At 40.8% G+C, this 16,881-nt stretch overlaps 1 protein-coding gene across 8 annotated transcripts; it reads left to right on the top strand.

Annotated features, from left to right (window-relative positions):
- Nucleotides 1-283: 283 nt before the first annotated feature.
- Nucleotides 284-11,041, top strand: LOC102967036 (tetratricopeptide repeat protein 30B). Of its 8 annotated transcripts, none has more exons than XM_042994765.1 (7): nt 284-3,097; nt 3,246-3,353; nt 4,512-4,581; nt 5,496-5,675; nt 6,858-6,971; nt 8,594-8,700; nt 10,950-11,041. In XM_042994765.1, the coding sequence occupies exon 1, from the start codon at nt 512-514 to the stop codon at nt 2,507-2,509; it is 1,998 nt and encodes a 665-aa protein (XP_042850699.1). In that variant the 5' UTR covers nt 284-511; the 3' UTR covers nt 2,510-3,097; nt 3,246-3,353; nt 4,512-4,581; nt 5,496-5,675; nt 6,858-6,971; nt 8,594-8,700; nt 10,950-11,041. The 8 variants fall into 8 exon arrangements, with proteins under 8 accessions (XP_042850699.1, XP_042850702.1, XP_042850701.1 ...); XM_042994768.1 differs by having other exon boundaries at nt 284-3,108; nt 6,858-6,927; nt 8,641-8,700; XM_042994767.1 differs by having other exon boundaries at nt 284-3,108; nt 6,858-6,927.
- The last annotated feature ends 5,840 nt before the right edge of the window (nt 11,042-16,881 follow it).

Below are 16,881 nucleotides of genomic sequence, written 5' to 3'. Positions count from 1 at the left end.
CCTACTAATTTACAAGCACAAAACAGGAACCGACACCGTTTGTATATACTGCACCGTAAACAGCTAAGACAAGCATGGGATTTCAGACGATAAACTTTCCTCTCCCGAGTCAGACACCGAAACGATGCAAACGACACCAAGCAAACCCCACTAACATACAAACAACAGGGCGGTGAAACCCCCTCCCAATGCTTGTGAATCGGTCCCGCGAGACTAAACTCCCAGCAGGCAGCGCGGGCACGTTCCCGACTGCAGCGCGACTGCAGTGGTGCATGCCGGGAAGTGGAGTTTTCGTATCTCAACTGCATCGAAGCGTTTGTTTGGTCTTGCAGGACTCCTGGTCTTAGAAGCCTAAAGTCTTCAAGAACGAAATTAGTAACGGGAATTTCAGTGATGACTTTTTATTCCCATTGAGCTTATTCCATTACAAAGTAATCTCAGAACGAGCAGCTTTCCGTTTCCGGTGGGCTTGTTGCCGTGGTAACCAGCACGCACCACCAGTTTGGCGGTTATGGCCGGGCTGAACGGCGCGCAGATCCCCGATGGGGAGTTCACTGCCGTCGTGTACCGGCTCATCCGGGATTCGCGCTACGCCGAGGCCGTGCAGCTGCTGGGCGGCGAGCTCCAGCGGAGCCCGAGGAGCCGCGCCGGCCTGTCGCTGCTGGGCTACTGCTACTACCGCCTGCAGGAGTTCACGCTGGCGGCCGAGTGCTATGAGCAGCTGGGCCAGCTGCACCCGGAACTGGAGCAGTACCGCCTGTACCAGGCCCAGGCCCTGTACAAGGCCTGCCTTTATCCAGAGGCCACCCGGGTCGCCTTCCTCCTCCTGGACAACCCCGCCTACCACAACCGCGTCCTCCGTCTGCAAGCCGCGATCAAGTACAGCGAGGGCGACCTGCCCGGGGCCAAGAGCCTGGTGGAGCAGCTACTGGGCGGGGAAGGGGGAGAGGACAGTGGGGGCGAGAACGAGCCCGATGGTCAGGTCAACCTGGGGTGTTTGCTCTACAAGGAGGGACAGTATGAGGCCGCGTGTTCCAAGTTCTTTGCGGCCCTCCAGGCTTCGGGCTATCGGCCTGACCTTTCCTACAACCTGGCTTTGGCCTATTACAGTAGCCGGCACTATGCCTCGGCTCTAAAGCACATCGCCGACATTATTGAGCGTGGCATCCGCCAGCACCCGGAGCTAGGTGTGGGCATGACCACTGAGGGCATCGATGTTCGAAGTGTTGGCAACACCTTAGTCCTTCACCAGACTGCCCTGGTGGAAGCCTTCAACCTCAAAGCAGCCATAGAATACCAACTGAGAAACTATGAAGTGGCCCAGGAAACCCTCACTGACATGCCACCTAGGGCAGAAGAAGAGTTAGACCCTGTGACCCTGCACAACCAGGCGCTAATGAACATGGATGCCAGGCCTACAGAAGGGTTTGAAAAGCTACAGTTTTTGCTCCAGCAGAACCCCTTTCCCCCGGAGACCTTTGGCAACCTGCTGCTGCTCTACTGTAAGTATGAGTATTTCGACCTGGCAGCAGATGTCCTGGCCGAGAATGCCCATTTGACTTACAAGTTCCTCACACCCTATCTCTATGACTTCTTGGATGCCTTGATCACCTGCCAGACAGCCCCTGAAGAGGCTTTCATTAAGCTTGATGGGCTAGCGGGGATGCTGACTGAACAGCTCCGGAGACTCACCAAACAAGTACAGGAAGCAAGACACCACAGAGATGACGAAGCTGTCAAAAAGGCAGTGAATGAATATGATGACACTCTGGAGAAGTATATTCCTGTGTTGATGGCCCAGGCCAAAATCTACTGGAACCTTGAGAATTATCCAATGGTGGAAAAGATCTTCCGCAAATCTGTGGAATTCTGTAATGACCATGATGTGTGGAAGTTGAACGTGGCTCATGTCCTGTTCATGCAGGAAGACAAATACAAAGAAGCTATAGGTTTCTATGAACCCATAGTCAAGAAGCATTATGACCACATCCTGAATGTCAGTGCTGTTGTGCTGGCTAACCTGTGTGTTTCATATATTATGACAAGTCAGAATGAAGAAGCTGAGGAGTTGATGAGGAAGATTGAAAAGGAGGAAGAGCAGCTGTCCTATGATGACCCCGATAAGAAAATCTACCACCTCTGCATTGTGAATTTGGTGATAGGCACACTTTATTGTGCCAAAGGAAATTATGACTTTGGTATTTCTCGGGTGATCAAAAGCCTGGAGCCTTATCATAAGAAACTGGGAACTGATACCTGGTATTATGCCAAAAGATGCTTCCTGTCCTTATTAGAAAACATGTCAAAACACATGATCGTGCTTCGTGACAGTGTTATTCAAGAATGTGTCCAGTTTCTAGAACAATGTGAACTTTATGGCAGGAACATACCTGCCATGATTGAACAACCTCTGGAAGAAGAAAGAATACATACTGGAAAGAATACAGTCACATATGAATCCAGACAGCTAAAAGCTTTGATTTATGAGATTATAGGGTGGAATATATAGTGATGTCTGATAATGTCTTTTATCAAAAAATGGCCTTTATTTAAATTTGGTTTCCAGTTTATCAGTATTTATCTTTGGCATCTTCACATGTTACACATTGAGCCTTGAACACTTAAAATTATAATAACAAATATTCTGCTGGAGGGACTTTTCCAGTTAATTAAGAAAAGTATGGAGCCCATGTATAAGCTAGCTCACTTTTGTATTCCCTCTGCCAGTAGTCACCAGGTTTGCCCTCAAGCAACAATTGCTAGAGTAACATCTTTGCATAAGCAAGTAACCCTCAATAGCAGTTTATATTGTAATTTTAGGGTGTAGAAAAGGTGGCAAGAGCCAATGAATTGTTAAAGTGGGTATGTTTGCTTTCCTCTGGTGACTGCTATATAAATGATTGCTAGGCCATGGCTGGACTTTTTTTCAATCAGCAAATAAAGACAGGTCCATTGTGCCATCCCAGGATAGACTGCTATCCAATAAAACCAAATCTGACCTTAACTGTATACTTCCACTCCATTTTTTTAGTCCTATAGCCTCTGGGTCTCAACAGAGTCAAATTGGACCTTGGCCTAAGGTCTTGTAAAAGAACAGGTACTAAATGGGTGAGAATTATTTTCTTGGTTCTTTTCAGGTTACAAGGTTTGGTCTGTGGCTTAAATTTTCTTCCATAATTTGGTTGATTGGTTGGTCTTAAATTTTATACACTATTTCCCCTTGCTTTCTATTATTTATTTTCCAGGACTGATTGTGCCTCCTTGTGAATAGTGACAAACAATCAAATGTAAATCTTTCTAATGTGTTCAGCATAGGAAAAAATAAGCAGTGAACTGACAATGAAAAGACTAAGGTATGAGTTCCAGACTTTCCACACTCAAGTTTTACCTTCAGAAATTCATTTAACCCTTGAGGCCCCACAATCATTTGAACCACTAGATGCTTTTTCACAATTACTTCTGGGTGTAACATCTGATTCTGTACAGCCATACAGAAGAAAGTTGACTGCTATAGATACTTAAACAAGTCAGTTGGGAAAAAAAATACTTATTTTAAGTGAATGTTTTCTGGTATTTTGGCTTACAGTAATTTTAACCCATAAGGTAAATGTTTGTTGTTACTTTTTGTTGGATGCTATAAAATATTGATTACTGCTAAGAAATTTGGATTTTTGCCTTTTTTCTACTTGGAGCTTTTTCTTGTAACGCTTAACTATGAATGTATAAAAGGCAGTCCTTGTTCTCTGCTATGGTTGTGCATAAATTAAGAATTTTGTAAATATTTAGACATTACTTAATTCCCTACCCTTTTAGTTTTACCCACTAATTTATATATTTGGCAGAAAAGGGGAGATTTGCTTTTCATTCTTCCCAAAACCGCTATACCAAAAATGATGTATAAATGATATGTATTCCAGGAGTTTTATTATCAGGCTATTATGTATTTTTTAATCAATTATTCTTGAAATAATTAGAGCCTCCCCAGCCCGAGGTGAATGCCTCCAGCTGCCAGTTTGCCAGAACTCTGGAGCCAGAGGGCCAGGTGAGGTAAAGAGGAAACAGAGATGCAGCTATGTGACTTACTTCACAACCCACCTTGGATCCCCTTCGTGTCCAAATCTCAGTAGCTAATCAAATGTCTGCTGCCATTAAGAAAACAGAAGTAATGGATAACAGAGTGGAAGTAACAGATGCCAGAGCTACTTCTGTAACTAACTCACCAAATCGAATCATCAGTCCTGGCACCCGTGTTTTATTTAATACTAGGAGGAGAGGTCATGCAGACTTTCCAAAAGGACAAAGCCACAATGAAAAGGAAGACAATCTCCAGTTTTTAATCCTTTCTCTTGGAGTATTTTCTTTTTCTGCCTTCAAAAGGTCTATTTAAGAGATCGTTGTGTTTACTGCCACAGAATGTATCACAAGATAAGAAATGAAAAATCTATCTACCTTCCTGCCCTCCTTTTCTTTCCCTATTTTATCTTTTATTTTCTCCCTTTTGTCAATTACAGGAACACTTCTCTGAGAGCTGGCAGCTGAAGCCACAAGCAGGTCTACCAACCTTTTAGCAGCAAGTGTCAGGTAGGTAGCACTGTGATTATCCAAGTGACTTTGGAAACCATAACCACGCCTTTTTGCAAACTGAGACAACACTTATCTATAAAGAGTGACTCTCAAATTGATAAAGCCAGAGAAAATTTTAAGAGGACTCACCAAAAACACTGGATCTGTATAATTTGCAGAACGCAATGAGCTTTATTTGTACACTTGCAGTAGTCGTTACCTTTTTCTCTTTGACAGCAATAGAAACACAGTGACAGAAATTTTAAAGAGTGCAGTATTTTCTAAAAAATATTCTATGACAATTGGGAATTAAATAGATTCTTAACTCTAAAGGAAACTTACTTTTCTGTAGCCATACTCATTTTATATTGAAAAACAGAGCCAGGCATTAGCCAGAAGGTAATTAATTGGTCATAGCCATAGTGTGGTCTTGTTTTAATATTCTCCTTGCAAGGGGGAGGGGAGGGCATGAGTCTTTACAAGGTGATTGCTTTACACTTGAATCCAAAAGAAATTGAGGTTCTTTTGGTTATTTAATAAAATCAGCTCCCTTGGATATTGGCCAAGATTGACCTATCACATATTGAAATCCTGTCTACAACTTCCTAATGTGTATATATTAGAAAAGGAATTGCCTTCATAGGGAAAAACTTTTAGAAAATAGAGTTCTGTATACATTTCTAGAATGAAAGATATGCATTTATTAGTTTAAATAGGACCTGCCAATAACTTGATTGTAAATATCATTAGGTGGACATATAAACTGAATCCAAGTTCTTGTTAAAAGTGAATTTGCACATCTGTGAAATTAAACACATCATTGCCAATGACTGGATCCCTCAGTTCAAAATAACAAATGACTAAAATTGTACTGTTCAAACAGGACCTTAATAGGGTGCATGAAAAAACATTTATTGCTATTATGTTTCCAGTTATTTTAGTGCAAGAGGCAAACGCTTAAGATAAAAGACACATCACTAAAAGTTTTCCCAGCACTCGTGGCAACTGCTGTAAAATGTATGTCCACAAAGTGTCCACAGACTCTTGAAGAGATTGTCAAGACTCACCAGGAAATTACTGGCTGGTTGGTGTTTCTGTCTGTGCTGCATAAGGTCAGAGGCTATTATTCTGTGAAGACTCAACCTCTTGGTCTTAGTTACTCCAAATTTGACAAAGCCATGTCCTAGGGTTTATGCACTTCATATATGGAAAGGAGAATATATATTCTGAGGAAGATAAGATGTTTAGTTCATCTTTAAGTCAGGAAATACTATACTTATAGCAAGAGATTATCACACCCTAACACTGTAAAGCAAAAGAAAGCTTCAGGAATTAAATCATAACAAACACTTTTCCAAAAAAGATTCTATAATAAGCTAAAACCACATGCCCACATATGTTAAGGAGTGCCTCTCTTTGTGTGTTTATTAGAAAGGCAAAACTTTTTCTATATTTAATACAGCATTTTTGTTTCCTGGCCTTTTGTTTTTGTACTTATTCATTACATTTAAACTGTTTTGACAACCTACCAGAAAACAAAGGTGAGCTATCCATAATCTGACGAAGACACTGAAAGTAGTTACTAACCCTTTTCAGAAACTAAGGACAACTATTTTTCTGACAATGTAAGATTTATAATGAGATGATTGGCAAAATTGTAAAATTATTCTAGAAATAATCATGTGAAATATAAAATGGAAAATCATAAATGGACTCTTCTATGATATTGTAGATATGACTTAATAGATTTTTTAAATTATAAATTGGGTATTATGATAAAAATTTGGAATGCATCCGCAACAATGAGCCCAGGGCTCGCAGACCATAATAGGTCTTGCCCAAGGTCACAGCCAAATAGTGGAAAACCAGGATCTGAATCCACAGCTACTGGCTCAATTCCAGTGCTCTTTCTACTTTACCACATTCCACCTCTTAGGGTTTATTTTCCAAATTATTCTGACACTATCAATGCGAAGCATTTCTTTTTCCAGAGCTATGACTTTCACTACTTATGTTGCTGATTATTTAATGGGTGGTAGAATAAGCTTTTCCCAAAGAACTCTCAGTGAGCACATTCCAGCGTCAGCCTAAATTATGGTTTCCAAATGTGTGCCACAGGGGACATGGGTGGGCACCACATATTGTTTGCAGCAGGTACAGATTTAGCTGTGGTACAATCTGGGTTGGGCACAAAGATTATTGACCCACCTGTTGTTTCATCAGCTCTTTAAAAAGTCACTTTTTATGATCCTTCTCCAAGGTAGTGATTTTCTTCTCTCCATTATGGTCTCTAGCCACCAACCACAGTAAAAACAGCTGTCAGAAGGCTTCCCTGCACCTCAAGTGCAAAGGGCTACGTATGAGGTACTTATTCAGAAATCACAGCAAAGGGCCAGCTGCTTCCACAGGTATTTACAGAGTGTTACCAGAGACTTTCGAGGCTCCATAAAGCTTTACCTTTACTTGCAAAATCCATTTGAGCCAAGACCTTAAAGGCTTACACTCTCCCACAAGATTGCTTACTCGGGTTAGCTTAGTTTTGGGGGAGGAAAAATTAAAAGCAAGCTAAGAACAAGAGAACTGTTATCTACCTCCTTTTCCCCTTTACACTAATACCTCTTAGTCCTCACTCCGTATCAGAATTAGCTGGTAAACTTTTCAAAAATAGAGATGCCTAGGCCCTCTAACCCCTAAAGGTTTGGTTTCAACTTATGGGGATGGGAATGGAAGGGAGGGGTCAGTTTTTTAAAAGTCTTCCCATATGATTCTAATATGTAGCCAAGGTGGAGGACCACTGTTCCACATGTACAAACATAACAGTGACCACGTGGATGCCACATGCTGGACATATGGGGGTGGGGGGAGTGGGGTACAGTCTGTATGAGAATAAAATGATCTGGATATGCAACCTAAAGAGATTATATAAAGTGGATAACTGGAAAAAGAGCATCTGAATTTTTTTAAGGCGTTCAGTCTGGGATATTCTGGTTTATTTGCATGCAGCTTTTAAACCAATGAAAACTTTTTTAGTTTTATTTTTTAAATCCCTATATAAGTAATGTACAGTGTTATATTAGTTTCAGGTGTACAGTATAGTGATTCAACAATTCTTTACATTACTCAGTGCTCATCATGACAGGTGTACTCTTAATCCCCACCACCTGTCCTACCCATCGTCCACCCTCCTTTCTTCAGGCAACCACCAGTTTGTTCTCTATATTTAAAAGTCTGGGGCTTTTTTGTCTCTTTTTTTCTTTGTTCATTTGTTTTGCTTCTTAAATTCCACATATGAGTGAAATTTTATGATATTTGTCTTTCTCTGTTATTTCACCTTGCATTATACCTCTAGATCCCTCCATATTGTAGTGAAACTTAAAAAAAAAAAATTTAGGGGGCACCTGGGTGGCTCAGCTGGTTGAGCATCTGACTTCAGCTCAGATTATGATCTCACTGCTTGTGAGTTCAAGCCTCACATCTCTGCTGTTAGCACAGAGCCCACTTCAGATCCTCTGTCTCCCTCTCTTTCTGCCTCTCTCCCACTTATGTGCTCTCTCTCAAAAAATAAAAGAATTTTAGTATCATGCATTCAAGAATTCTTAAGAAATATTTGGCTTTCAAAGAGGGAATGTGAAAAATACTGAAGTTTCTAGAAACTATTTGGTAATGGACATTTTTTTAAGTGGGTGACCAGAATTTAAGAGTATTCTCATACTTTTTTTCTCGAAAGATTCCTATCATTTACTGTCATCACTTCTTAGTTTACTATACTTTACAGAAGTCAAAAATCACTCTTTAAGTACATTATCAAAACCATGCTCAGAAGTGGTTTTGATTGGCTTTGGATACATCCAAATTTGCCCTTCTAATATAGACCACGTTCATTTGGTCTCCCTATAAATATGGATTCCTCCAAACCTGACTCCAATCCCATGTGTGCAAAATTTACATTAAAAATACAACAATATGTAGTGGCTATAGTAATTTATAATCCACTATCCATTCCTACCCCTACTCTGTCTCCACTCCCCAGACATTTGGTCTAAATTTATGGTTCTCAAATGCTTTGCTGCACATTAGAGTCACCTGGAACTTTTTACAACTCTCAGTGCCCCCGGCTGCATCCCAGGATCTCTAGAGGTAAGACCCAGGTATCAGTTTTTTCTCAACTTTCAAAATGCATCCAAGGTTGAAAATCCCTGGTCTAAGCCCATTGTTATAACTCCCCATTTCCATGATTAATTTAAGGGTAAGCATGTGGTCCAGTCTTTACCAAGGCAACAGAAGTCTCTTGAAGAGCTGCTGAGAAAGCTTCCTTCACCTTAAAAAAAAAATGATACAAGAAGGATTCTCTCTTCCTCTGGGCATTGTTAATCTGAATCTGCTGCCACTATCTTATGACCATGACAGAAACTAACTTAAGGATGAAGGGGACTTTGAAGATATCAAAGAAAAAGAAAAGAACTGCAGTCCTTGATTATATCTTTGAGCCACTATGTTACCTCCCCTAGAACCTGAACTACCTCTGGGTCTCATATAGAATGGAAAAAATAGATTATCTTCTCGTTTAAACTTGTTTGAGTCCGATTTTTGTTGTTGTCGTTTCTGTTGCCTAAGGGCACTCAGACCATACTCCCTATACTTAGGTCATACAAATTTGAGTGTTATTCAGGGGGTGATGAATTTTTATGCTTATTGCCAACACTTTAGTCATCCAGTCTTCCTTGAGACCCAACATCCCTCCTTAGATTCAAGTGAATGGGACAAAGTTAGTCAACATTTGTAAAGAATTGCCTGAAAACTTGCCTTCATTAGTATTAAATGCTCATGCAGTCTTTTGAAAATTGTAGCAGCTACTCATGAGATTGGGTGTGCTATTCTTGGGAGAGCATTCACTTAGGTAGAAGTAAATGGAGAATTACATTGCTGTACCCAAATGAGCTGTCCTAAGTCCAAGGTTTGCTCACTGTTTCTTGGCAGAACCACAAGATAAACACCAATGCATATCGTGACTCATACAGAAAATATATTCCTCAATTTTAGAATTTCCTCCACATCCATGTAAGTTGTTTCAGGAAAAGGTCAATAATAATAGAATAAAAATGAAAATGAAAACAATGGCAGCATTTATTCATATATAGTAAACCTAAGTGTTAAAGTGAGGCAACCTAATCTTTTTTCCAGTGAGAAATGCTAATCCAGGTACTGCACTATTTCAGCTTTGGCCCTTTCCAGTCATAAACCTCGTTATAGGAAAAGCTTCATAAAAAATAAATACTTTAGTTTTTTATAATCTCCACAGCACAGCATTCCACCCATCAGGCTCAACTTATCCTGAGTTGTTGGCTTACATCAGTTCTCTAGAAGGAAGACGGAGAAAATTCAAATTCAAATCGGATGGTCCATATCACATTGGGGGATTGGGACAGTTGATTTACTCATATAATCTCTTTAAACATCTACCAGGAGAGGTTCTCAGACAGAATTTATTGCCTCCTCCTGCTATCTTTGGGCCTACACAGAGCAAGGCAAAATCCTTCTATGAAATCTGAAACTCTAGTCACTGTTTTCCTGGCTGATGTCATTTCAAAGGCATGGTGTAGCCCTGTGATAGTTGCAGCGGAAATCTGACTCTCTATGGGGTTCCCATCTGTTTGCCATCAGAAAGAACCTTTTGGGGAGCCACAGTAAATGCAGAGCACCCATTCCTCCCTTTGGATTCTGGAGTCTTAATGTTTTTAAGATCAATTGTTGTTAGGATTGAATAGTGCTTAAATTTTCCCAGAATAAGAAGGTATATAGAATTACATTGCTGTAACTTTAGTTTTCATTTTTGTGGGTTCTCACAGGCTATTTTGTATAAATTTTCTATATGATTCTGAAACTACTTTGCAAATGTTAACAAAAGGAGAATTCAGTCACTGAAATCCATTCCTTTGGAAGAAGGCTTTTTTTTATAACTTTATGTAGTGAAATCCTTATAAAACAGCTTACATTTGAGGCAACTCTTTCTGAGATCTTTAGGGATAAAGTTGCCCAAAAATGTAAATTATGTGTCAAAAGGCTATTTATTCACTTTTCAATAAGGGCCAACAGAAACAATATAGTAAGTTAAAGCAAAGAAAATAGATTACAATGACAAGAGGTTTCAATCGAGATCTTATACGGATCACCTTCAATACAAATAATCCACTGTAAATAACGGGGGGTTCACAATGGTACCGAGCTATAACTAGCTGGGAATTGAGTGTATTCACTCAGCAATAAATGTATAATGGTCGCCTTTATTACTGAAGAAACAAAGCTTGAATTAATAACACAGGAATGTTTAATAAGGGAAAAGATTTCATGAAGATCAGCCTTTTTCTCATCTTCCTTCTCCCCTACAGGTATTACAGCTTTCGCAGTGCCCGAAACAAAAACAGACTCTCCATTATATTCCTCAAGGAATAATTTATTAAATGTGTTTTTATAAATTGGACTTTCTGTGTTTATGTGCCATTTCCTCAGAGAAGACTGACTCTAAGGATGAAATAGAAATAACATCACTTTTCAATATTCCTCAAGTCCCAATTCCTAGAAAAAGACAAGAATACAAAGGTCTTTTTATTCCTTCTGTCAATTACCAGTTTGTTTCAATACGGTTTCCTGGAGTTCGTATCAAATGAAGCAGGGTCCCCAGTGGGCAATACAGAGGGAAAGTTTTCCTCACCTCACTGGGGAAGAGGAAATATGAATATTGAACCAAAGGACTTTGAGAGAATGGAAATGGGAATGAAGGAAGATTCATGACAGAGGGTAAAGCATGAAGGAAAGACCTGGCGAAGAAAGACAATAAAAAAGTTGCCTTTTATGAAAACATGAAATTATGACTACTGCATTTACATGACTTAAACATGAAGTAGATTTATCTCAGTATTTCGTAAAGTGTGGTAAACACACACAATAATTAAATGAGGAGGTGAATTTAGTTGGCACACAGAAGAATATTTTTAATAGCCATATATTTATTTTATTGTATTCGTGTACACACACACAAACATCAAAATTTCATGAATTCTGCATGAGATGAGGCTAAAATAAAAAACAACTTAATTGAAAGAAAAATATTAAATAAGACACAGCACGGAGTTGGCTGTGGCGAGAAGATGTCAGTAGTACTTGAATGACGAGAGTTTTAAGATACCTAGTTTAGACAAATGGAGCACAGAACTCCATGTGAGGGTGTGGAAGAACTCCCCTCTTCCCTCTAAAAAGTGGGATTACCTATAATTGATTCAGTATTTGTCAAGGGCTTCTATTTTCAGAAACCTAACTTCACACTTGAATACAGAGATTTTTGCTACCTACTGTGAAAATTTCCTCAGTGGAATGTTGCCTAACACATTTATGAGAAGTTTAAACGTTCTAGATCTCTGTTTCCTTGGTTGAAAAGTTGAGAATTTAGACTACGTATTCACATTTCCTTACAACTCTAATCTGTTCCGATCCTCTGATTTGTCCCGCCACCATCTCTCATAAACTTTAACAAATTCTGACTTTTTGGTGGATGATGAATCTCACCAGTAGAGGGAGCCTCTCTCCACTTGAAAAGTGCTCTGAATAGTTACAAACTGAGAGGGAGTCAAACCATAAGAGAACAAACTGAGGATTGATGGGGAGGGGGCGGGGAATGGGAGATGGGCATCGAGGAGGGCACTTGTTGGGATGAGCACTGCGTGTTGTATCTAAGTGCACACTGTATACTCTGTGTGTTAGCTAACTTGACAGTAAGTTATATTCAAACAAAAGTGCTCTGCAAGGCCAAAGGGGATGATTGCTCCACTCAGAACAGGATCATCCCTCCATTTGCTTAAGACTCTGTGGCTTTTCTCTGAGTAATTTTAAAACGACGCCACTGGCTCATGGAGCAGTCTGGCAGCAGACGTGCTGGCACGTTTGTCTCAGATCCAGTCTTAAGTTCTCCTAAGGATCTGGTGAGCCACTGTACAACACATCTAGCTAAAATAGTGACTGTTATAATTGGTACCACATTTTTCATGATGTGTGTAATAGCAGTTCTGGGCTGACTAGGCAGGGGTCCAATTGTGTTCATTTTGAGCTGAATTCAAAGTTTTGAGTTGGAAGAATTTTTAAGAGCATCTCTTGCAACTCCCTCATATCACAAATGAAGGACAGACACTCAGAGAACTTACGTCCCACACTAGTGCAGAAATAGGACTCTTCAGCGTATGTAAAAAAACAAAACAAGACAAACTAAACGAAAAGACAGTCATTTGCAGACTGTTTAGTCCTGACTGTCCCTAGGAGCTGTGTGGCAGGTCATTTAACCTTTGTGTCTCAGTTTCCTTTTCCGTAAAATAAAGGCACAGAACCAGGTAACAGCTAAGATCACTTCAGCTCTATTTTATTAGGCTCTCTGCCTCTAAATGATTATTGCTTTGGTTTCCATTTGCAGGCAATTTTAAGGCTTCTTGTGTGCTTTATTGTTCATTCATCTTCATTAAGTTTATAAATGTGTTTTACCTTTATGAGTGTAAAAGGAATTAAAATTCAACTACAGAACAAAAAGTTAAAACTCCACTGTGAATGTAACAATCAAAAATATAATCCCAGACAATAAGAGAACACAGAAAAGTGAAAACAGTTGGAGTATTAAGGTTGTAGAGCTATGAATAATTTGTCTTTTTAGAAAAATGTTTACAACCATTGTATAATAAACATAAACTCAAGAGGATGAAAAAGTCCATCTAAAAGGCAAAGTTGAGGTTAACAAGTATCAAACCACAGCCAGCTAGTGATTTTAGGAGGTGAACTGAAAGCAATCAGCAGACCCTCAAGCACTCACCCCCGGGTCCCCCACTCCTGGTATACCTCAGCCTTGCAATAAAGCTTCCCATTTTTCAGGATATTAAATTTGAGTTCAGGGAAAGCCAGACATCATGTAATCACAGTTTGGAATTACAGTGTATATCTAATAAAAGCCCACAGAACTTGCCAAAAGAAAAAAAAATCAGAATCTTTTAAAGAGCTATGTGTTTGCTAGGAAGAAGGGAGGCGGGAAAGAAATCATGTGTAAGGGAAACCTTTTCACAGAACCAAGGCAGCTCCAGACCAGGCATAGATACTGGCAGATAGCTTAAAATAGGGACTCCTCTTCTGAAGGAGAGGAAGGAAGAGGAACAGGAAAATAGTCTCCACCACAGAGTGAAGACATCTTTGTTCAGAGTGGACCCAAGGGAGGTCCAGCCCACCCTTTTCTCCTGCTGCCATGCTGCTCTGTGGAGAAGGCAAAATCCTCTGACTGCTACGTAAAATGAATGAGCAGAGTTCTGATGATTCAGCACCCTATACATTTGGATTAACTCTACTGGAGACACAGGGCCAACTTCATAGGCAGCTATGTGGTCACACAAGTCTCTGCACACAGAAGGGTCCCGGTGCTTGGTTTAATCCTCTGCTGTCACTGTTTTCAAATTCTTAATAATTTATGAACAAAGGACCCCCACATTTTCATTATGCACTGGGCTTCAAAACGGATGTAGGTGGTTTTTGGCTGGGCATCTTTATGAGGCTGTTCATACTACTACATTCTTTTCTTGGGCTGCTGCTCCAGGATCAAAATGTTTGACATGCTTAATCATGACCTAATGAACTTTGAGAGCCTATGTCTTCTTGCATGTTCCATATACAGCCTGTGGGCCTTTTCCATGGGGATTCATCCTCTCGTCCTCAAAATATCCAGGTCAGAGCCTGTTCCTTGTCATACCATCCAGCATGCCTTTTGTCTCTTCCCCAAACTTCCAGAGTCTAATGCTCTTTTTATGTGGGTGCTCTATGAATACACTACCCTCCTAGATAGAACCAACATTAAAAACGGTTGGGTGTTTTTTAAGATTTTGCGCAGGGGCAAAGATTAGTGTAAAGTGCTGCTCTGAATGTTTCATGTTGTCCTTGATCAGGCCTGTATGTGGCAAACAACAAAAAGGCCCAGTGTGCTACTGAATCTTGCTCAAACTTCTGTTGATCCTTAACACTTGGTCTTCACGTCAGAATCTGCTTTAAGTGGTTCCTTCGAGTGGCTAAAATACAATGATTTAATGATAACTCTGGACTATTCTGCAGCCAAAAAATCTATGGGCTACCACCGCAGGAACTGGCAACCTCCCCACCCCATCCACATACAAAAGGCCTGAGGGGGATGGGAATAGCCCTGGGGTAATATAGCTCCTTTACCATTCCAGCAGTCTTCCCTCCTACAACTGAGGGCAGAGCCGGAAAGAAACAAAACACCACTGTGCACAGAAACGGGGCTTACTGCCTCAAGGGGAAGGGGAGAAGTGGGAGAAAGTGGAAGACAGGAAGAAACACATCTTGCAAATTTGGGAAACACTTCTCAGTATCAATTTACATTGTGTCATCCCAGAAATTAATGTGGCCATTGGGTAACACTGGCAAACACAATGTAAGAGGTGAAGGAATGAGCATTCTTGTAGCTCACCATGGTAGAAATAATGGAAAATGAATCTGACCAGTTGACTTCAGGTCTATTACCCTTCTCCACACAACAAGGAGCCCTCCTTTCTGGCTGTTTTGTGAGGCTTAAACAGCAACCGGAGTCACTAACCATTTTGTGAAGAACCAGATGGTTTCTGTAGACCAAATTGGAGGGTGTGGATGGGAATGGAGTTTTCCCTAAGGAAATGGGTGTGGACCTGAGGGCCAGTGAGCTACTTGTGACCCAGGTTGGGAGTACGAATCTGTAAGGGGTTTTCTTCCTGTGAGAAGGCCTTCATCTTTGAAGTGCATCCCCTTTGAGATTCAGGGCAAAGTCCAAATTAGGTAAAGTCCTGGCATTTCTTCTGCTGTTGAAGGGCTGGAAAAGTTTTCCCTTTATCTCTTCTGGGTTCTTTGACTGGTCTAATAATTAAATTGACAATAGATTAACAGGAAAAAAAATTAATTGTGTGTATGGGGAAGCCCCATAAAAATATGAGACTCAAAGGCAGGTCAGCCAATTGAGGCTTATATGCCATCCTGAGCTAAGGAGTTGGACAGGGGCCTGGGGCTTGAGAGAGGATGAGGGCAATTCTCAGGAAGATAAAAAGAGCAGATGTGTGGTAATTAGATGTTTGCCATGACCGTACAGATAGGCCAGATAAAGTTATCTCCAGTAAAGCTCTCTTTCTGGGCCAGCCAGGCCCCCTACCTTAACTCTTTTAGGCAGTTAAGGGAGAGGCAAAAGTTCTTCCTGAGTCTGTTGGGTCTTCATTGCTTTTGGCTCAAAATAATCCACATGCCAAAGTGACACATTTTGGGGTGGCATATTCAGCTCCCCTTCAACATGTGGTTCCTTTCAAAACCATAGAACCTTGGATGAATTCAAGGACAGAGTGTCAATATCTGGCCCAAGGGAGGGACATCACCCTATCAAGTAGACCAAGACGCAGAGGGCTAAAAATAGCAGGTAAAATGAGGCTCTCTCCTTCCCCCCTCAGTGCCCTCTGAAAGAGAGAAGTGCTGAGATTGGACACTCAGGTAACCCAAAGAAACTGGCTCACTGTCCAGGCCTAACAGGGAAACTGCACTGCTTCTGTTCACTTTCAAAATGAATTCTGTGGGAGGAGCATTCTGCATCAAATCGCCATCCAATCTCTAAAACACACATGATAAAGATGACCTTAGCATTTCCCTCAGCTTGACCAACCTTTGGAAATGAAATCATCAAAGGAGATAGCACCCTTGTCTCCTAGTTCCTGTGGGAGAGTGAAAGCCCAACTGCTGTGGAAACCATGCTCCAAGTCGTAAAACTACAACTTGTTGTAAAGATATGAAAATTTACTTTTCCTTAGGGCAAGCCAGTTAGCAAACACAGATGGCCATTGTCTCTTTTCAATGCTTGAAAAGCATTGGATCATTGTCTCTTTTCAATGCTTGAAAAGTCTACCACCCTTTGTTTCAGTGGAGTTGAGTTCAGACTGAGTTCTGGCCTCTCTCTCCTATTGTAACAGCCTTGAATAAAGTCTTCTTCGGGTGTTCAACTTGGGCCCACATGATGTTTGCTTTGACACCAACTGTGTAAATACTGTCAACCAAAATGTGTTGTGTTCCTGCAAACCCTGACTGCTTTGCAGATGAAAGATCAATGAGGCAAAGTGTCTCTTGGTTTGTGTATCTCTGTGGAGGATCCCGGGAAGGCACATCTGGGTCAAAGCCAACACAGGAAGGAAGGACGTCACCAACCACTCTTCGTAACCAGGACATCTTCAGGGAGCAAAAGGGGGTCGGCTGGAACTGGTCTGCTGCCCAAAGCACAGCCTT

This window comes from Panthera tigris, chromosome C1 (assembly GCF_018350195.1).
Source record: "Panthera tigris isolate Pti1 chromosome C1, P.tigris_Pti1_mat1.1, whole genome shotgun sequence".
NCBI classification, from domain to species: domain Eukaryota; kingdom Metazoa; phylum Chordata; class Mammalia; order Carnivora; family Felidae; genus Panthera; species Panthera tigris.
The sequence above is the reverse complement of the archived record's forward strand: the minus strand, read 5'-3'. Positions and strand labels throughout refer to the sequence as shown.